The sequence below is a fragment of the Cyprinus carpio genome, chromosome B4 (genome assembly GCF_018340385.1).
Source record: "Cyprinus carpio isolate SPL01 chromosome B4, ASM1834038v1, whole genome shotgun sequence".
NCBI lineage: Eukaryota > Metazoa > Chordata > Actinopteri > Cypriniformes > Cyprinidae > Cyprinus > Cyprinus carpio.
Window position 1 is genome coordinate 19,143,450 of NC_056600.1, and position 23,527 is coordinate 19,166,976.

The 23,527-nt window shown below is 35.6% G+C and overlaps 2 protein-coding genes across 4 annotated transcripts in view; one reads left to right on the forward strand and one right to left on the reverse strand.

Annotated features, from left to right (window-relative positions):
- The window catches only part of LOC109095692 (IQ motif and SEC7 domain-containing protein 3-like), a 125,576-nt gene extending 113,940 nt beyond the window's left edge, over positions 1 to 11,636 (forward strand). For 2 of the 3 annotated variants that reach the window (XM_042722323.1, XM_042722324.1), the window contains exon 14: positions 5,922 to 11,636. In XM_042722323.1, the coding sequence (XP_042578257.1) occupies positions 5,922 to 6,392 (471 nt within the window). In that variant the 3' untranslated portion in view covers positions 6,393 to 11,636. The remainder of the gene's footprint in view (positions 1 to 5,921) is intronic. The other variant, XM_042722325.1, reaches the window with a different exon arrangement.
- A 570-nt stretch (positions 11,637 to 12,206) lies between these two features.
- Positions 12,207 to 23,527, reverse strand: part of LOC109091842 (sodium- and chloride-dependent GABA transporter 1-like) — a 33,925-nt gene continuing 22,604 nt past the window's right edge. The window contains exons 16-27 of the mRNA XM_042722645.1: positions 21,853 to 21,953; positions 20,205 to 20,314; positions 19,871 to 20,003; positions 18,896 to 19,030; positions 17,994 to 18,097; positions 17,694 to 17,818; positions 17,059 to 17,171; positions 16,346 to 16,477; positions 16,150 to 16,252; positions 15,498 to 15,598; positions 15,020 to 15,187; positions 12,207 to 13,688 (exon numbers count right to left, since the gene is read on the reverse strand). Coding sequence (XP_042578579.1) covers positions 13,584 to 13,688; positions 15,020 to 15,187; positions 15,498 to 15,598; positions 16,150 to 16,252; positions 16,346 to 16,477; positions 17,059 to 17,171; positions 17,694 to 17,818; positions 17,994 to 18,097; positions 18,896 to 19,030; positions 19,871 to 20,003; positions 20,205 to 20,314; positions 21,853 to 21,953 — 1,430 coding nt within the window. The 3' untranslated portion in view covers positions 12,207 to 13,583. The remainder of the gene's footprint in view (positions 13,689 to 15,019; positions 15,188 to 15,497; positions 15,599 to 16,149; positions 16,253 to 16,345; positions 16,478 to 17,058; positions 17,172 to 17,693; positions 17,819 to 17,993; positions 18,098 to 18,895; positions 19,031 to 19,870; positions 20,004 to 20,204; positions 20,315 to 21,852; positions 21,954 to 23,527) is intronic.

The window sequence follows — 23,527 nt, forward strand, 5'->3', positions numbered from 1 at the left end:
AATCTGATGAAGCATCATCACCTCTCTGCAGGGGGATAAAAGACAAACCCTACATATAATACATTACCCAGAGGGCCGTGCGATTAGCATCATGAGGTAACAATATGTATTGTGCATGTGAGGGAATTCAAGGACACAACAGCAAAGAGGCACTGTGTCGGTGCTCTTTATTTAAACAGATGCACTTGCTTCTGTTTGAGACATGGCAGGTTCCATTGAAGTCTTAAAACCTTAATAGAGCTCATGGAGTGCAAAATGGAAATTGTGAGAATGCAGTAGCCTTACACAGATATTTCAGAATTGGGGGTTTAAAACTGACACTCAGAAAGCAGCAAATTGGCATAGACCCATAAATGAAATGAAGCACATTGACTGATGACCTTTTTTAGGAATCAGTAAGATAAAAAAAGGCTAATCAAAAAGATTAAAATAGCAACAAGTTAATAAAAGGATGATGTCTGACAGCTTTTATCTTAAGCCTTCTACAGACTGCACCGTTTTAGCAATCCTATAAGATCATTGCAAATCACACTGTGCAACATGGATCTAATAAACTTGGGTATGACGTGCATGCAGACTGTACGATGATGTCACGTAGTGACTCGTAGGCTACGGCGCAAGTTACTATTAAAGAATAAAAGGTCATTAGTATGCCCTAGTGGTAAACAAATAGAATTTGACAAAGCATAGTTTGGCAACTATACTTTTTATGTTTGCTGATAAAAAGATGAAGCTGTGAAAGAGGAAGTTAAAAGAGTTTGAGGTAAGCAGTTTAAAGTTTAAGCGCTATTACACGTTGATCAACACGCCATTTCAAGTCGCATTTTTATTGACTGGTCAGTAAATGTGAGTCATAGCAGTAAACACACTGTGCGATGATCATGCTGAATTTCCGACATTGTCAAAATTGTCAGCTCTGATTAGGAGCCACGATCACAGTAATCACCACGACTGTTTTACGATGTCATTCTTTCATCTGGGACAGCTGACAATCGTGCAGTTTGTAGAAGGCTTTAGTAAAAACACCAAACAGAGTTGTTATTGATAACTAAAACTATTATTAATAATTCTTTGTTCATTGAAATCTATCTATCTATCTATCTATCTATCTATCTATCTATCTATCTATCTATCTATCTATCTATCTATCTATCTATCTAATCTAGTTTCACCAACAACAACAACAAAAGATCCTAAAGGTTTTATTTTGTTTAGAAAAATGTATACTACATACAACAACATTATCAACAACAATTATTACTATTATTATTACAGTTTAAAGTAGAAGGCATTAAGATGTAATATGTAATATTAATAAGAACTAACATGCATGCTAATTGGCAACTAGTTAATAGTGAGAATTGGTTCTTTAAATAAAGTGTTACAAAGAAAAAAAAAATATTTGTTCTAAATCCACCAGCCCTGTCTGCATGTTTTGTTTAGCAGGCAAATTTCAGTTCTGCTAGCATTAGATGTAGCACATTAGTGGACTGCTCTTAGCCTGAACATGATCAGAGTGGCAGCGACTTCCTGTCTGGCACTGAAAACCCTCACCTTAATCATGCCACATGTAAATGTCAGCACCCTGCGAACCCCTGAAGGGCACGGGCTGTCGGAACACATCGCAGGCAGCACCGGGGTCAGAGGAAACGCCAGCCATATCCTGAAAGAGTAAGAGGGAAAGAAAGAGAGAGAATCAAGGTGTCCAACTATTATAGACTAGTTGAGCCACCTGCCAGTTTAAACATGGCAGTATTGCCATAATACATTTTAAAACGTGTTTTAGCTGTTATGGATGGCAGTGATTGGCACATGTAAGCTGGACAGGGGATGTTAGGCTGAGATGGACATGACCTGAAAAGTGTGCTAAGAAGGACATAGACATTGAGAAGAGAGAGAAAAGGTGCCAGCTGAAGCCATACATATATTCATATAAGCCATATTTGAAATATGCCCAGATGACAATTGCATTATAACTGACTAAAAATAAATAAATAAATAAAAACACTTTATCATGTAACATTAAATAATCATACCTTCAAGTAAAGTCATAAAACCTTCGTGCATATATTTCTGATTCTTATTTGAATGTACATAAAAGATATATTTAGTGCTAAGGTGTTAGTTTAGTCAGAGCTTTTTTCAGGGCTTTATGGAATCTTGAGATGTTTTTTGATTTGTTTTAAGATTAGAAAATTGTTTAGTTTGTTGTAAGGTTTGGTAATGTTTTATTTTGAAGTCCAATTCTTGCAACTATCAAACCATTAACTATGACTGTAACAAAGCTAGTAGACCGGGAAGAAGGAGGCGGCGACCAGCAAACATTTAAACATAATTTTAATAATAAAATAAACACAAAACTAAAAATAGCACGACAGCCCCTCATGGATGACTGCTATGCACAAACAAAACCAAAACAACATAAAATAGTCCAGGCCTGGTCTTGTCTTGCACTGCCTCCTGTTGAGGGCAGCCGGCAGCAAGTCCCCCATTAGTCTTCAATCACTCCAGTACCACCGCCTCAGACAGCCACTCGCAGTCTCCACTTCTTCCTGCTGCCCGACCTCCTCAGCACCACGATCCCCTTCAACTGCAAGGGCTCTCTGACAGCATGTCCCTCCTTCCTTCTGGGTTTCAGCACCAATGTAACAAAGTCCGTAGCCACAGGAAAAAGGAGGCTGGAACCGGCGAACATTTAAACAATTTTAATAAACAAATAAACAAACAGAAAACTGAAAATAGCGAGAGAGCCCCTCAAGGATGACTGCTGCACACAAACAAAACCAAAACAACATAAAATAGTCCAGGCCTGGTCCTCTTTCGTCTTGCACTGTCGTCACCCCTCCTTTTATCCTTCCGGAGCTCCTCCATGGGACTCGAGACTGGTGAGTGGTGCAGGTGTCGCTCATCATCATTAACTCCACCGGCCTCGCTCCATTCCTATGGCTCTCGGCACCGCCCCACTCATCACAATGACTTTTGCCTCAATAAACTTATAATTTGCTACTTATTAATAGTTAGTAAGGTAATTTAAGTTTACGTATTGGGTAGGATCAGGGATGTAGAATATGGTCATGCAGAATATGTGCTTTATGAGTACTAATAAACAGCTAATATGTTAATATTAGGCATGCTAATAAGAAACTAGTTAATAGAAAGAATTGGTCCCTATACTAAAGTGTTACCTGGAAATGTTTTATTAATGTTTAATTAATTCAGTAAGTTTAGCAGTATGTGAATTAATTTATTAGTTTTGAAAAACCAAAAAAACAACAACAACAAAAAAAAACACAAACTTAACATAATGGAGGAAAAGACAAACTATTCTAAAGTACATTTTCAAATTTTAGAATTTAAACTTCAAACTTTTGGCTTTTGATTGTTTTATAATGTGCAAATTATAATTTACAGATTGAGATATATAATGTTCTTGATAATGTACACAATCTACCATAATCAGTGCAAATTATTAAGTGCCGGTCATTGATTAACATCACAGGTGCGAAATGGCTTAAGACTTGCTTTTTGGGCATTAAACAATGGCATGCATACCATTAAGTTGACAGCCACAAACCTTAGTAAATCACTAAGCAAGATTTTTAAAACATAAATTTTAGATCTAAAAGAGAAACTCCTACAAATGCATATACAGTAAGGTCTTCATGCCATAGGATTAACAACCTCAAAACACATACTAGGTAACATAAGTTATTGTTTAAAAAAATCTATTTGCCTATGGAGAACATGAATGGCGTTTTTACTTCCAGAACCTGACCGTTGCACTTGCACTTGCCGTACTAGAATCTTGTGATGTCACCAACCAATTTTTCAACCCAACTGAAATCCCTCTACACACTCTTTTCTCAGACAAAGTGGTTCACCATCAGTCAATTCGTGCTCTATCTCCAACAGTCAAGAAGATTGATTCAGAGGAAAGTGCCCTCACTTTAGCCATCAAGCCAACCCTCAAGTGCCAGTATCTATCCTGAGATCAAGTTAGATTAACTCACTTTGAACTATGAACTGTGTTCATCACTCCTCAAACACATCAATCCCAGAGGCAGTGGAAGTATCCCACAGACAATTGTGGATATGTGCCATTATAAGAGCCAAGGAGATGATTAGAAAAAGAGAGTTGTTTACAAGTCCAGGCAAACTCTTGTTTAAAGTGTTAGTTCATGCAAAAATGAAAATTCTGTCATAAATTACTCACCCTCATGTTGTTCCAAACTGGTAAGACCTACGTTCATCTTCGAAACACAGTAATTAAGATATATTTGATGAAATCCGAGAGCTTTCTGACCCTGCTTAGACAGCAACACAACTGAAATGTTTCCAGGGTTTCCAAGGACATTGGTAAAACAGTCCATTTGACATCAGTGGCTCAATTACAATTTTGCAAAGCTACAAGAATACTTTTTGTGCACAAAGAAAACAGAAATTACATAATTTATTCAACAATTCGAACAAATGCGCACTCTTTCTCCTGAACATAAACAATGCTGATTAAGCATTGATTATGTGTCATGCTACTCTCCAAAATGGCGGAAAATGGTAACTCGAGAAGAAGAATTGTTGAATAAATTGTTATTTTTGTAATGTTTGCTCACAAAAAGTATTTGCAAAATTTGAAGTTGAGCCTCTGATGTCACACGGACTGTTTTATCAATGTCCTTATATGTTTCTGGGTCTGGAAACATTTCAGTTGCATTGCTGTCTATGAAGGGTCAGAGAGCTCTCCGATTTCATCAAATAGACCTTAATTTGTGTTCCGAAGATGAACGAAGGTCTTATGGATTTTGAATAACATAGTGGTGAGTAATTAATGAGTAATTAATGGGTGAGCTAACCCTTTAAAGAGATAGTTCACGCAAAAAATGAAAATTTTATGTTTATCTGCTTACCCCCAGGGCATCCAAGATGTAGGTGACTTTGTTTCTTCAGTAGAACACAAATGAGGATTTTTTCCTCAAACCGTTGCAGTCTGTCAGTCATATAATGGAAGTGAATGGGAATCATGGAATGTCCAAACTGTCCTGAGTGCATTTGTGGTGAGTGCAGTTCAGCTGGTGTGTGTCACGTCTTCCTCTTCTTCTTGCTTTACAGCAGATCGCAGACTTATAAGTGCATTACCGCCACCTATCTCTCAAACGGACCGTTGACACTCCTCATTGAGATTGTAGATAGAGTATCAATGGTCCATTTGAGAGATAGGTGGTGGTAATGCACTTGTAAGTCTTTACACATCAATGTATCGTCACAAGCCACAGGGTTTGATTTGGTTTTGTTTGTGTATTTCTTTGACTCTCAAAGCCTTAATTCCCATTCACTTCCATTATATGACTGACAGACTGCAACGGTTTGAGTTAAAAATCTTAATTTGTGTTCTACTTAAGGAACAAAGTAACCCACATCTTGGATGCCCTGGGGTTAAGCAGATAAACATCAAATTTTCATTTTTGGGTGAACTATCCCTTTAAGTCCCAAACCTTATGAGAAACATTGATGGCATGCTTTCGGTGTGTGTCGTCTGTAGTTGTCCAATTACCCCTTTCCATTGTTAAACCTGTCCCCCCTTTCTTGTCCCCCTTCTTCCCTGAAGTGTTCTTTATTCTCTATACCCATAATGCTTTAGTGGTTTCCAAGGGAGACACAGGGGCCCTCAGTGTCCTCTTAATAACCACCACACACCTTATAGACACAAACACAAGGTCCCCAAAACCCTCCACATATGCATCCCCGATTCCAGCTTCCCACCCTCTTTCCGAGTCGCAAGACACCGAGCAAACCCCTTGTGCCACGTCTACACGCAACACTTTGCACATGTCTATTGTGGTGTGTGTTCACCGGAGGGCTGATGGCGGTAGAAGGAGAACAGTCTTATAACATATGATGCTATCTCTGACTGTTTTCTAAACTAGGTGTCAATTCACAACAGGCTTCAGACGTACCAGCTCAACGCGGCACTGCAGAGCCCTGAGACCACCGCCCTTCTCAACCACCAGAGGGAGCTCTTCCAGCAGCCTCCGTTGCAACGCGCCAGCCCCACACCCTCACACTCCTACCAGCCCGTGGCCCTGGCCGAGATACGACCCGACACACTCATCCAGTGCCAGCAAATCGTCAAGGTCATCGTCTTGGACAAAGGCGGTCACGGACACATGGAAGCGTACCTCAGCCAGAGCCCCACTCATCACCAGCTCATCCAGTCTGTCGCCTCCACACCAGTGCGCTCACCTGATGGCGGAGGCAACCAGGGGGGAAACAACGACGGTTCACAACCTCCCTTGCCTCCACCTCCACCACCGTATAACCACCCTCACCAGTATATACCCCCTGATCCCCGCCTTGCACTGCAGAGGACCCCAAGTGGCTCTCGTAGCCTGATGTAGAGTTCAAACCGATAACTATAAAACACTCCAGGCGCACTTTTGAGAGTATTTATCTACATATGTATATATATGAAAGAAATATAATGAAAAAAAATACTATCTAAATGCATATATTTAAGGTAAGAGACGTTTCTTGAATTTGCGGATATGTGAAACAACCAATAAGAAAATACGATTTACCTAATTGCTGTGTATTTTGAAATGTTATGTAGTTTTAACAAATTTCTATAACAGTTTTTGTCCTTCTGGACTCTCTCTGAGGTTATATCGTTGAGTACTTGTTCTTGACAGGATTTCTCTGGTGCATTTTGTTTTAAAGACAAAATGATTTCACGAAAAAATAAGGCACCCGACAACATTCATTTCAATTCCACCGACACTTGCTCTTGTGTGGGAGCTGGTTTTACTTGCAAAATCACCCTTTTTGGCTTTTATTATCCTACTGATGAGTCTATTTAGTGTGTGTGTGTGTGTGTGTGTGTGTGTGTGTGTGTGTGTGTGTGTGTGTGTGTGTGTGTGTGTGTGTATGCTTTTGACTGGAAAATGATATACGTGCCAAAATGAGGACTCCCTCCACCGTGGACTTTTTGCACTGTTGAACGCTTAGGGCTAGAGCAAACATTTGTGCTTATATCAACGACCATTTAGATTCCCTCTAGGGGAATAAGCGGTACCATTAGCCACAAACTGATTCTTCCCCCACTTCTTATGTGGCCGATGTTGTATTCCTGTGAAATGTGAATTACTTCCTAATTATCACCTGTCTTTGAAAATGTCTTTTATGTCACTCATATTAATGGATATAAGTAAATTGAGAATGTAGAAAGTATGAAGGCTCTTTCATATGACTCACGTCAACATTCCCCAATGTGTTGGCACACAGGTCAAATGTTACAACATGACTCTCAGAATTAAGATGATTTCAACTTTGACCTCATTTGCTTCTGATCTTTTTAAATATAACCAGCAATTACCAGACTATTTGCATGACTTATCTTCATGTGAGCAGTGCCAATGCAAAAATGAAAACAAGACAGATGAGAAACATTGAGCAAGACAACATCAAAAGGCATGTCTTGACTTTGTCTTAATTGTTTTAGTACCTTGGCATAAACATTGCCAAAAAAATTGTATCAAACCCATTTTCTATGCCACAATGTTACCAGCGGACTTCCACAATATGGTATGCTTCAGCACACCATTGCTTTTCCACAGTGATACACTGGACTAAATTGACTCCAGTTGACTGATTAATAATAAATGGCCAGTTATGACTCCCCTCACCATGGTTTGATCATCATTATGGCTAAATTATCGCTGCCTTGATCTCTAAAAATGTACAATTGCAGCAAATAGCATGAACTTTTGGGAAATTACTTGCATTCTATGAAAAGCATCAATTGGATAGAAGTGACGGAAATAATTACATTAATTTAGATGCACATGGTTCTAAACCAGCTCATATAGAGATAATTTAATCTGGATTTTGGGTTGTTAGTGAATGAGACACAGGTTTTTGTGATGAAATGCTGACGTTGTGCTAACTGTGGAGTGAAATTGCTGAAATGCCAGAAGTCTTTCTATGATGTAGCGATGCAAACAGTGGGAATTGTATCCTGTTAAAAGCTCAAATATGTGTTACTTCTTCCATTGGCTCTCACTAAGTTCACTATTTACTACCTAGCAACCTCGTAAATTTGCTTTAGTTTTTGAAGGTCAAAGTTCATAGAGGGTTGTGTTAAAGCCCTGACATGAGTCATGTGAATGGACTTTTAATATGTTGCAACGTATCATAGCTCAATGATGAAAAAGAGCCGGTTACAGCCAGCGAATGGTTATTGTTCACACGCTCAGGAATTTCAGAGAGTACCTGAAAGAAGACTGAGATCTTTAAATGCTTGTACTTGAACTTTATGTAGCAACTTGGAACGTATAAGGCCCTTGGGAAAAGGCCATTTGACCCCAGCAACCATCTTTGGACACAATATGTGTTTGTCTGACTTTCTGTGAAAAGATGGCAGAATGTTGCATCACTGTCATCACATGACTCAGACAATGTAACATGGTTTCATAGTGTTATTCCTTCATCAATACTCACAACTATATAAAACTCCCAAGAGACACCCTTCAGCACCATCAAACTATCTCTGCCGTTTGACTACTAAAACTCTTGTCTGAAGCTTTTCGAGAGCCAAGTGACACTTGAAACATCAACTGAGATGCACATTGTTGGCACAAAACACTTTAACCTGAATGTCTGTCTGGTTTGGTCTGATTTTATCAGCTGAATGGAAAACTGATTAACGGTTTATTTTTATTAAGCTTGTATGTAGCTATCATATATCAGCATATAAAGCAGCAATGAAATAGCTCTGAAAAATGTTAACTACCCACAATCCAACCATTTTTAATAATGGTTGTCATCAGCATAATTAAAGTCAACGTGAAACATAATTCACCACCTATTTTGCATCCACAATATAATGTGTTAAGGGTGTGTAAAGTGAAACATGATATTTAATGAAAAATGTGGGACTAAATATTAGAAAGTGGATGGAGTAGTGGAGCCAGACATAAATTCTGGTTTACCAGCAATCCAAGGGACATGGAGGCCAAAGATGAAATTCACCCTCCAGAGCAAATCTGACATTGCCAAAAAAGCTATTTGGCTATTGCCCCTCACAGCCATGGTAATATTGCCTGGGAAAAAGAAAGTCATTTCAGCGGCACAGATGCCAGGAATGTGTATTAATTTGATTTCATGTTGACTTTAAGCTCTAGGATTTATCATAACACCATTGGCGTGTCATAAGTAGCTGTGTGTCCTATTTCCTCTGTTTTCTTATATGATTGTTTCATAATTATATCGCTGCTGTTTGGAGCTCCCAATCTGATCTTTGTTTCCTCTTCCCATTGTGTCTTTATTTCCATGTATGGTGATAATTTTGGATGATGGACACCAGGTCCATCATATATATTGGTGGAAAACTCAACACATGAGTCGAATGCACAACCTGGACATCAACAAATTGTACAGTACATCCCTCTCTTCTTAAAATCTGTTCCAAAAAACCATGAACTGCCCAGCCTTTCTCAATTAATGAATATTGCATCCTTTTGTTTCCATACGTTTAAGGTAAACAAATAGTTGGAATTCTGTCATTATTTAATCTACTTCATATCGAAGCCTGTCGTTGTGTCACGGTAAAATATTAAATACAATTCTGACTTTATGTGACAAAATTACCACGTAATATATCACAATAATTGTTACTTTATTCCTATTTTCATCAACCCAGGCTAACAGGAAAAATGTGCATGCGACAACATTTCTAAAATTGTTATTAGGTTCCTTCTTGGATGTTTCATGGCACTTTTAAAGTAAAATGTCCAGCATGTTCAAATTTCTCCAAAACAGATGAACAGATGTCCAGTGAGTGGGGCTAAAAGGTTAATGCTCTGTCGCATTTGGAAATAACATACCACCTTCACTGAACCCTACTCAAAATCGAACTGATAGTGTACAAACATAAGATAAAAATGCTTTTCTTGAAGCAACCATGCCAGTTTAGCTTACTCCTAGTAGTCTTTGAGCTCTTTTATCAACAGGCATCATGACTTGTGTTTAACATAATATAGAAAATGCCCAAAGAACCACACAAACACACACAAAAGTATTTATTAGTATACCTTTATGGTCCGGGTCTGTAATATATATATATATATATATATAAACTCAGGTTTTATACAGCCACTAGTTCCATTTTAGCTGTAAACTGCTGTGAATTGTACATAGAGACACATTTTTCCAATGAGCTTGTGTTGGTTTTCATAGATGTCACTATTGTATCAGAAAGAACATAGTGAATATTCTTCAAAATATCTCCTGCATACAAAATAATAGCATACAAGATATGAGGGTGTGTAAATAATGACAGAATCCTATAAAGATCCAGCCTTTGAGTAACAGACAACTGTCGCATAGATCTATAATTCTCCTTTATCAAAAATTTCAGCAGTATAGCTTAGTCTGGAAAAATAAATATAGGTGAATTACACAACCAGCTCCAAAAATGGTGAAAGAATCAGCACCAGTTTCCTTTCTATGAAATACTGAGTGACAGGAGTTCACGTTTTGTCTTTTTCTTTTTTCGTCGCCTTGCATTTGGCCCCTGAGGGAGTTGGCGTGGAGGTGATGGAAACAGGGAGCCAGATGAATTGTGCATGACCCTGGTTTTGAAGAGTTTATTATGCTTGAGCGACTGTGCCCTGGCTAGCAAATAAGATGTGATCTAACCCAACAGATGAGTGTTGAATTTAAGCCCTTTACACAACCAAAGGCTATGCTAATGCTAATGCTAACTTTGGTTTAGCCTGCAGAAGGGCTATTGCACTGATGAGTTATGCTGCCTTCAAGTCCTTCAGAATGATGGCATTTATGAGATTTATGAGACACTATTATATTCATCTTTTGATCTGTTAAACTAGTTAACTAAAGTTGATGAAAAGGTGTTTTTTAGCATTCTTGTGTGATAAAACGTTGACAAACACATGAATAAGGCATCATTACACACTAATGTGCATTCTTTCGCCTTTGTTTTGTAGCAGTAGCGCTAAAAAGTTGTGTTAAGAAAAGACAGAATAAAAGTAAATTAATAAAGGGTCAGTTTTATTCTAAACAAATAAAACTTATATTTTGTTGTACTTACAGTTACAGAACTGATTAGGAAAAAAAAAAAAAAAAAACATCGCAGGAGAACTTGAAGACAGTTTAACGTTTATGAGCGCTAATTTTCACAGGAAGTTATTGTGTGTGTTAGCGAATTATTTATGTGTGTTTGAAAGAAAGTCAGTCCCATTATCCAATTGTGGGTTTTACTCTTGTCTGTATGATAGATTTACATGCTATTAAACATGTTTCTGTCTATTCCAGACCTACATGAGTGGTCTGGTTATTTATTTACTGTCCTTTTCAGACTGACATGAATGGTTTGTTGTATCCACACATAATAGAGCCTTTTTCAAATTTAATGCAGAGCTATGGATCAACACAGGTCAAGGGTCACTAAAAGAGTTCAGCTAACTAATAGTGTCTATTTTTTCCTCTTAGAACTGCTGCTAAAATGGAAGGCAGTTATTGTGCATATTGCTTTTTGGTTTATATGCTGCTGCTGCTATGCCCTGCTGGTTTGTTAGTGTTTGTCAAAGTATGCAAGAATAAAGTAAGACCGTAGTTCCTCTCAAGACATTTTTATTGTTTAATTACTAACATTTTTAAATCGCTATCCTTTAAAGTTAAATTACATGGCTGATGTTATCTAGTATAATCTATATCGATTTTTTAATGTGTTTAACTTGAAGCATCAGTGAACCTGAAAGTTTAACATACATTTCTAATAGGGTTTCTTGTTTGGACTCATAAATTAGTTCAGTTTTTGCCTTTATTGCATTTGAAACCAATCAACAAAATATTTAGTGAGGATAAAAGCATATAGTACAATCGTCAAAATAAGAGCTCTCTTTGTAGCTTTGGTAACAACTCACATGGACATTCAGAACAGATGGCATATTTAATTTGACACTAATTGAAAAGAGGCTATGAAGAAACAAAGTTCAAAATATGAAGTTAAAGAAGCAATAATTCAAAGTTTTGATTCATGTTTATGATCATGTCTATGAAAGCGATGAGCCCTTCAATAATGTCCTATCCAAACTTCCTGTTTCAACAGAAAAAAAAAAAAAGTCAACACATTAAAAATAATAAATAAATAAACATGCTGTCAGGCCTTCAAAGTCATGTCTAATTTTGCTCAAGTGTTACAAAAAAAAAAAAAAAAAATGGAAAAACATATTGACTGAATCATTGGGAGTTGAATGGATTTTACAGACTGTTCTATTTCCCATAGCCATGTATTCAGTTATTTCAAATTAAATATGTTGTCTGCTGTAACACATTGTCGGTTATATGCCACACATACTACATGTAAGTACAATTAATTACAATATGTAAATAATACTAACAACATGTATTTACAAGCATGCTTATAAAGAGTTATGTCCATTAGCATCACTTAGCTCTTACTATTTTAACACTAATACTGTAATGTAAATTATGAACTTTAATATACAGTAGCAAATGGAAATCAATGTGTGGATACACTATCTTCTTGTTTTGAATTTGATTAAAACAATATTGGCATCCCACAACTGATGCACAAAACCCAGAACCTCACATTTCACAGAAAAAAAAAAAAAAAAACATTTAGAGCTTTTGTAAGTACAGGTGTAAGATGAAAAATTGAAAAATTACTCATTTACATGAGCATATCACTATGCTGAAGTTTTTCAAGCTAATTTTATTATCTGTCAAGTAATAGATTTTCATTTCAGTCTTATATGATACCGCATTGGTTTCATGAGACCTTAACCACTTACTTTTGTGAAGCTGATAAATGTTACAGTATGACATACAAATGCTTATCTGAATCTAGTTTAAGAGAACAGAACTTTTCTAATTCCTTTATGATTATTATGCATTAATCTTTATCACATCATATTTCAAAGACATAAATACTGTAGTTGTAATGCAAATTTTTTCAGAACACAGGGACATATAAAATGAGCTAGTAAAGGCAAAAGGTGATTAAAATGGTGAAAAAAGAAATGATGTTTAAAAATATATGCCATCTTTCTTATACATTCATATAACCTAAAATTTTAATGCTGATTTAAAAAAAAAAAAAAAAAAAAAAAAATGGACAAGATTTCCTGAAGTAAATTTTGTTAAATAAATTAGACCACTAAATACATGCATTCACTCCCCAGCTTGAGGTACATACTGTGAGGAATTTAATATAGCACAGGAATGCAACAGTTATGTAGATCTTCCAATCAACTGCCTGGGTTGCATTTACATTTATACTGATCACTGACATTGTTGCTGTGACTGAAATTGTTTTTTCCACTGAAGACAGACACGGGTCTGCAGGCCCATCATGTTACGTGATGCAAGATCAGAGAGCCATGAAATAAAATAAAAAGGGAGAAAACCGATGAACATGTGCGTAGTCCGCTTCCATCTGTTATAGGCTCTCCAACAGACAAAAAGAATGGAATGGAGGAAAAGATATTTAGCCACTGGTCTTTAATGGCCATTGCACAAAAAAAAAAAAAAAAAAAAAAAACAAGATGTCAGACAGAAGCTTCATCTGTACTTCCTATACGTGTGGATTGTTGTGTGGAATCACTGATTTCCGATGTTGTGGGTTCTGTGGGCTTGGTCATCTTATGCCAACGCTGAGAAAAACAAAACAAAACAATGATCAAGTACACTTAAAAATAAAGGTGCTTCACGATGCCATAGAAGAACCTTTTTTGTTTAAATAGTTCCATAAAGAACTGTTTCACAAAAGGTTCTTTGTGGCGAAAGAAGGTTCTTCAGAAAATAAAAAGATAAGAGATGGTTCTTTAAAGAACCTTTGACTGAATGGTTCTTTGTGGAACCAAAATGGCTCTTCTGTGACATCGCTGTGTGGTGAATTTTATTTTAATTTATTTTTTTTTTAGTGAGGGTGATTTGTTTTGTTTTTTGTTTTGTTTAGAAGGAAGGAGAAAAGAAGGAAGGAAGTTCAGTATAAAGTAAGTTCATTTGGGATTTCATTTGTTCAGAAGGAAGGCAGGAAGTATGCAGGTTCGAAAGGAAGGATCTTTGGAGGTACATTTGGAACTTCAGAAGCAGGAGGAAAGTAAGGAAGGAAGTTTAGAAGTAAGAAAGTACATTTGGATATTAAGAAGTTTGCTCATTTGTTTGGAAGGAACAAAGTTTTGAAGAAAATAGGGAAGGAAGAGAGTTTATAAAGAAGTCAAAGAAGGCATACACTTTACAGTCTTTTCAAGGGTTTGTTTGCAAGTTTGTTCAAAAACAAGGAGGAAAGCGAGGAAGTAAGTTTATAAGTACATCTGAATATTCAGAAGTTTGTTTGGAAATTCATAAGGAAAAAATGAAGGAACTATTAAAGTTTATAAGGAATAAATACAGCTGGAAATTTAGAATTTCCAGAATGGGAAGGAAGGAAGTTTGCAAGTTCAAAAGAAGGAGGTTTGGAAGGAAGAGTAAAGATTGTGGTTACACTTTATTTTGATAGTCTACTTTAGACATTCTACTAACTGTAAGTAACTTTGTAACTACTTGTCAACTACATGTCAACCAATTCTCATTAATTTGCAACTACATATCTACTAACTCTCAGAGTAGACTGTTAGGGCAGGTTCAGGGTTAGTAGAATAAGCTGACATATTCTTGCAAAGTTTCTCATAGTCAGTATGTTGTATGTTGTGGACCCATCAAAATAAAGTATTAGAAGACATTTAGCGGACAGTCTACTAAAAAACCTATGACTGCTAGTTGACATGTAGTTGCAAAGTTACTTACTGTTAGTAGAATGTCTAAAGTGGACTATCGAAATAAAGTGTTACCAAGATTGTTTATGAGGTGGGAAGTGCATTTTGCTGTTTAGAAATACAAAAAGATGGAAAGAAGGGAGAAAGCAGGGCAGGAAGGACACTGTGACAAAAAAACAAAAAAACATTCTGAAACATTTGATCAGAAACATTAAATTCGGTCTTGCCTGTCGAATGCTGCCTTTAGTAGTGAAGAACATATAGATGATATATGCAGGAATCAAAACCATGGAAGAGAGGGACATTAGCCAGCCGATGCCCTGACCCCAGGTCGGGTACACATACTTCCCTAGTTTCAGAGGAGTCATTTCTATGGCACTAAATGTGAAAACACCCTACAAACAGAAAACAGAAGTCAAATCAGTTATAAGTTCATTGAGGACATGGGCTTTTAATTGTATAATCAATCACTCGATTCATCTTATAGTTCAATCAAAGGATAAAAGGAGTGACATACTGTAAAACATTTTTGTTTCTTTAGGGCTTTTAATTGATTGATTATTGAGCTTAGAAAACACATCTTATATGATTTAGAATTAGGTTTAAAGATTTTTAGTTTTATTGTACATTTAACAATAACAATGTGTTACACTGGCAGCCTGTAGTCTCTAAGTTTGATTCATTGCTTGCAGGTGAAGTACTTACCAAACAGATTATTGGAGTAAAATAAGTCCAGCAATATTTCCAAAAGCCACAAGGCCGATAACCAATCATGTCTTCGATATTTTTATAGAATTTCTCTGCACCTAAAGAGAGAGAAGAGATGGATATTTACACTTATCAAGCAAACTAGATCTACTAGACTCAGTAAGAGCTTCTTCCTTCTACCTTGTCCCAAAACAAACTTTTATCTACAGGGTTCAGGAACCTAGCCTATTTTTTTTTTTTATTATTTTTTTGGGCATGTTGAGGGGACACATTCAATGCTTCATCACTACAGTGTGCACTTTTCTGGCCACAAAATTCAACTGAAAATTTCCATCTAATTTCATTGTTCTAATTTCATATGTACACAGTAAATCATTGTCTAACATTGTTTTACCTTTTCATGCCATAGTAAGTGCATTATTGTAACTAGTGTGTATTGTAACTGCTGTGTTTACATTTATAAACTATTGGTACAAGGCAAAATTACTTGAAAACCTTTGACACTACCAGAAGGGAATCATATGGGAAAGTTAACGTAACTGGATAAAGGTTGGCTTGAACTCTTCAGATTTCATAAACTTCACATCACATTCACATTGCATATATTCGTCTCCTCTTCTCAAATATGTTTATAGTATAGGAGATGTACCGTAAAACCAGGAAATGGAGATTGTCTCAAAAAAGACCAGGTACAGGAGACACATTCCACTGGCCGAGTAGTAGTCAAACAATTTAAACACATATAAACCGCCCTAAAACAAAGAATATACACCCACACACACATTAGAAACTGAAGAAAACAGTACGTCGTCCCACTCAATAAAACAGCTTTTTAGGCATCTTACCTGGGTGATGTTGGAGAAACCGATGATGAAGGATATAATACAGACCATGAGGATGAAGAGTTTCTTTCTCTTCCTCAGGACTGTGGGATATTCATCCATTAGAGCAGTTATGAAGCCTTCCACTGTACAAAACTGTCACAGACAAGTGTAAAAATATAAAATAAAAAGCGTTAAAGTAAAATCACATTACTTTAGAACTAGGGTATAGCAAACAAAAAAAGATCAAAACATATGGTGTTACAACTGGAGTACAGTACTTTATTATATTCACAGAGTTACTTATTTTTAATAACATGACAAATAATTGATTATAGTTTTTATGTTTTCACATGTTCTCTAACATGTTAGCTAAAATGGTTTCATGGTCTTTTTTTTTTTTAAGAGACTCATTTTAATGTGCTAAATTCTCTTGTGATCTTCTTTGGCTTTACTTTTCACCTACCTAACACAACAAAACTAAAGTAACACCACATGAATAATTTATAACTTGTTTAGTTTTAATCATTAAAAAATCATTAAGCTCTGAAATCTATAGAAGAGTAATGGTGCAATGCTGCACCATTAGAGGAGTATTGTGGGTTCAATACAAGCTCTATCAATAACTCCATAGTCTCTGAGGCAACATGTCAACTATTACAAACAATAATTTAGACTCTTCATATAGATTGAAAAATAATATGAATAATTTTTTTTCTCTCAACAATGTGTAATACCTGACTGTCCAATCCCAGCATCATGAGCATTGAGAAGAAGAGAATAGCCCAGAGAGAAGACATGGGAAGCTGTGTGACAGCTTGTGGATAAGCCAGAAATGCCAAACCAGGACCTGATATTTAAATCATTAAACATAAGTGTCAAGATGAATCCTTTCAACATATCTCTAGACAGTAATATTACTTATAAAATACTTTAATTAAAGTACATTTTACTGAAATAGACTTAAGTACTAAAGCTACTAAAGCATATATAAAGTATTTTACATATAGTTTTATTCAATATAACATTTAAAATGTACAAAATTGCTACTTCATCATTACAATATTTAAATGCATGACATACATTCAGCAGTAAACTCTAACCATCTTTTAAAGACAACAGAAGTAGCTATATGTACTATAGCTATATGTTAGTCAAAAAGGCACTCTACAGTTTGGCTAATAGTAATATAATGTAATAGTAATTTAAACTATAATCTTTGTAATGTAATTGTATTTAATATGCATTTAAGTGACATTGCATTCAGTTAAAGCATTACAGAAACAAAAAGTGTATTATTTCCATAATAAGTTAAAGTATGTTAAAACGTTTGCAATAATGAAATTTGATAATGTCTAAGAAACACAATGACCTGAGGCAGCCAGTTCTTCAATGGGTCTCTTTGTGATGTACGACATAAAGCCCACAATGGAAAATATGACTATCCCAGCAAACATACTGGTGCAGGAGTTTATACAGCACACAATGACAGAATCTCTATAGAAGGAACAAGAATCAGATAAACTGAAGCACAGGGAAACAGTAGTAAACTTAACAGAATTTCATAGAAAAGGCACTGTGTTAAAGACAGTTTGCACATTAGACTGTATGACATGTAAACATCGTCAATACAAAATTTCTGTGCATTTGGACAGAAACTAGTAGCTCTTACCTGTAGACGTTATTGTTGTAAGAGTTGTAGCTGCCCAGAGCAATAAGAGAACCTAAACCAAGACCATAAGAGAAGAAGATTTGCGTGGCAGCATCCAACCACACCTGAGAAGAAACGTATGATAAGAAATATTGATAGTAACAAGAAATGTCAATGCATGATGCCATTATTGTTAATTACAAAATCCGTTTCAAATCCTTTAGAAAACCAACAGATTTCTACTTTAAATGTGTAGCTTGACAATTTAGAGAACAGGGTAATTTATGCCTTTTACAAGTGTATAAATTCATAAATGTGATTATTTTATTAACATTAGAATATCAGTTTTACACAATACAGTGTCTTTACTATGAAAAGTTTGTATATCTATGAATTAGTGTTCTATAAGTGTCTATGAGTTATCTCTGATATCTCTGATGAGCAATCTGAATTTTATGAAGCGACAAGAATACTTTTTGTACACAAAGAAAACAAAAATAATGACTTTATTCAACAATTTGTCTCCTCTGTGTCCCTCCACATCACCGTAGCCCCATTTTGGAGAACATCTGCTGAACGCATTGAACAGATTCTATTCAGATTGAACCACTGATGGCAGATGGACTATTCTGACGATGTCTTTCATACTTTTCTGGACTCTGAGCATGTAATTTACTTGGCAGTCTATGGGACAGTCACAAGCCTCCTGGTTTTCATCCAAAATATCTTAAACTGTGTTCCGAAGATGAACGAAGATGAACGAAGCTTTTACGGGTTTGGAACGACATGGGGGTAAGTGATTAATGAAAATTTTTCTTTTTGGGGTTGAGTATCCCTTTAAGATCTCATATTTGAGATTTTATCATTTAATAAAACAAATGTCATTTAAAATATCAAACGCATTTCAGTATTCATTATTTTACCTCAGATTTCAAAAGCTTGTTGAAGTCTGGGGTGATATAGAAGAGGACGCCATCTATCGCTCCAGGGAGAGTGACTCCACGGAAAAACAGAATAAAGAGCATGAAGTAAGGATACGTGGCGGAGAAATAGACCACCTAATGAGGACAAGAGATAAATTAAAAGAAAGAGAGAGTTATTGAGTAAATCATTTTAAAGTAGGTGTAGAGGAAAACATTATTAACTTGTTAGTGTAATGCTTTCACTGGCTTCTGTTCGATGATTGGTAGGAACATGGTTTTTCTGTGTAGGATAATGATTGCCCTTAATTAGCGATGTCCATCAAGGTTATAGACTGCCAGAAAATGTATTTCTTCTTGCCCAGTGCAAGGATCACATTAAAATTCAATTATCCTCAGAGAAAGGGCAGATAAAGAAAGCAATTTTCCTTATTCGCTGTGGGAAAAAAATAATAATAAATAAATAATTAAAATTGCTTACAATTTAATGTCAAGACATGGCCATTGGCAACTCATCATAGTGCTTAATCTGTGAAATTTCTGCACCACTTATGTTACCAAATGAAGTTAGAAAAATAATGCATAATATGCAAAATATAGACATCTCATATATCTAGAAAGTAATGGCAGAAACACACCAGTTATCTCACATCAACTAATGTTTCTGAAAAGATCCCAAAGCTGTGCACAGCCCAAAGTTGACATTTATTTTTATTTTATTTATTTTTTTAAGAATGAAACAACAAAGTTACATAAAACATCCTTTAAAACTCAAAGACGTCTACTGAGCAATGTTAAAGAAACCTCTGAGCAATATATTTTTCGTCTGAAATTGTCTGGAAATGGAAGAACCAAAAGAATCCAAAAGTAAGTGTTTGCTTAAATGAGAAGACAAGTATACGGTAAAGGTTTGGCAGTTTTTAGAAACATTTCTAAGGGGGGTTGTATGAGGAATAGAAAGAAAATGAGCAGTCACACCTTCCCTGTCCACTCCACTCCTTTCCAGATTGAGAAATAGACAAGAATCCAAGACAACGCTAGCGTTCCAACCAACGGCCAGCGCAATTCCCCTGGTTCCTCCAAACCGTTTGTTAACTGATGCATGTTCCTCCTATAAAGTAAACAATTATTTAGTTAGACTGTAATGTAACTTGTGCTTATGTTGAAATAGTTTGTATACTTTATACTGTCTGCAAATGCTTTTACCAGCTCAGACAGGAAAATAACTACTTGATCAGTGCAACTGGATTTTAGCTTACAACTTCATTAAATATTTTACTAAAATATTCTTATCCCTATTCTCTTGACTCACTCCCAGAACTCAGTGACAGCACTGGTCAGGTTGGTGGTGTCCAGCAGACTGTAGTTGGAAAAGCAGCGATCAGTGTTCCAAGGGTTATCACATGTTTGCCATGGTAACTCCTAAAGACAGAGAAAGTGCACTTAATAGTAAAAAAGGTGCAGTTAATCATATTGAAAACACTTGTAGTGTACTTCAAAGCTTAAAAAAAAAAAAAATACTGTACTGCAAATATTACAATATTATTAAAATAAAACCAAACAGTTGATGGTACTCACCGGAAAAATACTATGGAAATCAATAAGAACCATCAACTGTTTAGATACACACATCCTTCAAAAAAATATTATTTTCTGTTCAACAGAAGAAAGACATTCATACAGGTTTGGAACAACTTTTCAACAACACATTTTAATTTAGTTAACAAGGTTTTAGTGAAAAATTTATGAATATGCTTCATAACTTGCTTATATATTATTAAAAGTGCACTGTGTAATGTCTAATTTTTTACTTTAAAATTATGTTTTAATGATATTTTGTCATGCTTTAAAAAGAACACTTATTTTAATGTGTTGACTAACATACTAAATCTATAATTCATGTTAACTGTCATGTATTCGATATTTATAATATTTAAAGCTAATACTTTTTAAATTTACTAAATTGCAAATGAACCTTTGTGCAAATGCCAAACAAGTTTCAGTTGACATAACCTTACAGTAAATTTTAATTTACCATAAATGCAGGTTAGTAAATTTGACAGTATACATTTACAATATTTCAAAGACAACAGAAGTAATCTGAGTGGCTTACATTATGTTGCTATGCAGTTGCTAAGGTGTCTGTTAGGATGCTAATAGTTAATAGATATTCTGAGTGTTTTTTTTAGTTGGTTGGCTACTATGTGGCTGCTATGCAGTTTCATCATGTTTTGAGTAGTAGCGTCACATGCTTTTGTGGTTACTAAACAAAAATACATTTACATAGTAGAAGAGCAGACAAAGATTTTTTTTTTATATATATATATATATATATATATATATATATATATATATATATATTAGAGGTTTAATACATGGATGAAAAGCATTAAAAAATAATAGCACAGTGCATTCATAAAACAAAGGCTTGTTTTGTTTCCAATTCCCTCTGCACTGCTTTAAAGATGCACTCTTATTCCCATGGCAGAAACTGCAGTACGATTTCCACAAAACAGAGGCAGTTATTATTTCTGTGGAGCCTTTAAAACACTCTCTAGAGCAAAGACAGAGCCACAGAGAGCTTAAGGGGGTCAAGAGAGATGCAGAGAAACAGGGAGGAAGAGAGAGCTTGAAAGAATAAGCAATTCTGAGTAGACACTGAGAAATTCTTTGAAAGTCTAAGACAAGTGTAGTTGAATCCAGTGGGCTAGATAAAGACACACATGGTGGGGTGAAAAAAAAATATTTGACCAATGATTGCAAGTAAGAAATCTTTGTGTTAATCAAATTATTAAGGAAACCAAAATAGCAGCAAATACTCCACATTTTCTAAAGACCTGCTTTTTTTTTTGTCTAATGAGAAGTCCCTTAACTGTATATGATGATTAATGTTTAAACTGGATACTGAATAAAACATGTTGGAGCACTTTGAATGTTTTTTGGAAAAAAAGGACACTTACTGCTTTGAAAGAGCTGAAGAGGTAATAGAGAGCCCAGGCGATGATGATGATGTAATAGATGTTAAGCCAGAAGGACAAAACTACAGCAGCTAGACCCACACCTGACACAAGAGGTGTTTAAGAGTGAAACCTTTGGATGATACAGCATAAATAATAAAAAAAAGTCTCATTTTGCCAAACTCTTGTGAAATTCTTGTAGTATAAACAGGCTGAACATGTTTTTCAGAAAACTATCTAAACACACATACACAACCTACAATAGCAGGTACATAAAAAAAAAAAAAAACATTGGTCGCATAAATCAAAAGTTTTATAAAATGTTATTACTGAATTTAAAATACCATACTAGCATACTACTCGTTTTATATGGCAGAAAAAGTATGCTATTCAGAATTTATCCAGTATCTTTATTTAGTATTTAAACATGCCAAAAGTAGTATTTTAGGTTCTATACATGCATCTGCTAGCAATCACATAATTTACTACAAGGCATGAGCTGATTGACCTCTGTTGATTCTGCAACCAATGTGCTTGCTTGTAGGCTAGACTTGCAGTACATTATTAGAGTTAATCTGAAACCCTCCACCTCCCCAGCTCCACCTGTCTAGCTGTCTATAGGACTAAATGTGAATTTACAGCTGAAACTTCACACACAATCAAATGCTTTTTCACTATCTGAAAAGAAGTGAAAAGCTCTTACTATTTAAAATCTTTATGAACATTCATTTATTTTTATTTTTTTTTCTTGTGCTGCTATATTTGATTTAGAACTCGCAAGTGAAAGTGTCTAAAACTTGACACAAATTCGGATGCAATTTCACTGCCTGAGAACCATGTCTTAGCGTTTCAAAAGCATTAAAACAACTTTAACATTGTGTTTCATATTGGAATTTCAAATCAATTCTCCTAACACATGTGAAAGTCAACAAGATTTTTTTTTTCAGTGTACCCCACACAACCCACACATAAGTAGATGTTGACTTGTGTAGTCATCATTGGAGCATCGCTGCCTGTCAGTATTGTAATGACAATATACATTGGCATCTTTCCTGACCTCTGGTTGTTGTATGGATCATATCTTTCAAACTGGCATACGATAATGTATCCAAATGCCTGACTTCCACAACAACCTATTCTTCATCACTGCCATCACCCTCATTGCTTAAGCATGAATCATGCTTAGAATTCTATCCTCCTTTGTCCTTAACAACATGTTTTATTACCACAACCTGATTTTCTGATGCACTCATATCACTATCATCAATACTTTCCAAAATAAGTACAGATTTGTCTCCCCATCTTCCAAAAATCTTACAAGAATGAATCTAAAACACATGCATAAAGGCTATTATACTGCCCACCAATGCTGGTCAATAGTGCCAGCTACACATAACTGAAAAAGAAAACAAATAAAAAGAATTTGCCACTGCTGATTCAAACGTGAGTTTTGAGCAGTGTAGAGTAGCGCTTGTTGTTTGTCATTTCTCCGATCACAAATGCAGTTATGGTTTTATGTTTACGCGGTGCGATATGCAACGCAACGTGTCAAAAATACATTATAAGTCATTATAATCAGTAATTATGTCCCCAATGCATGCATTTTGTAATGGGTTTTATTGGTTTTCCATCAGGTAAAGGTATTCGGCCAATCCCAATGCACTGGCTAAGTGGCCAA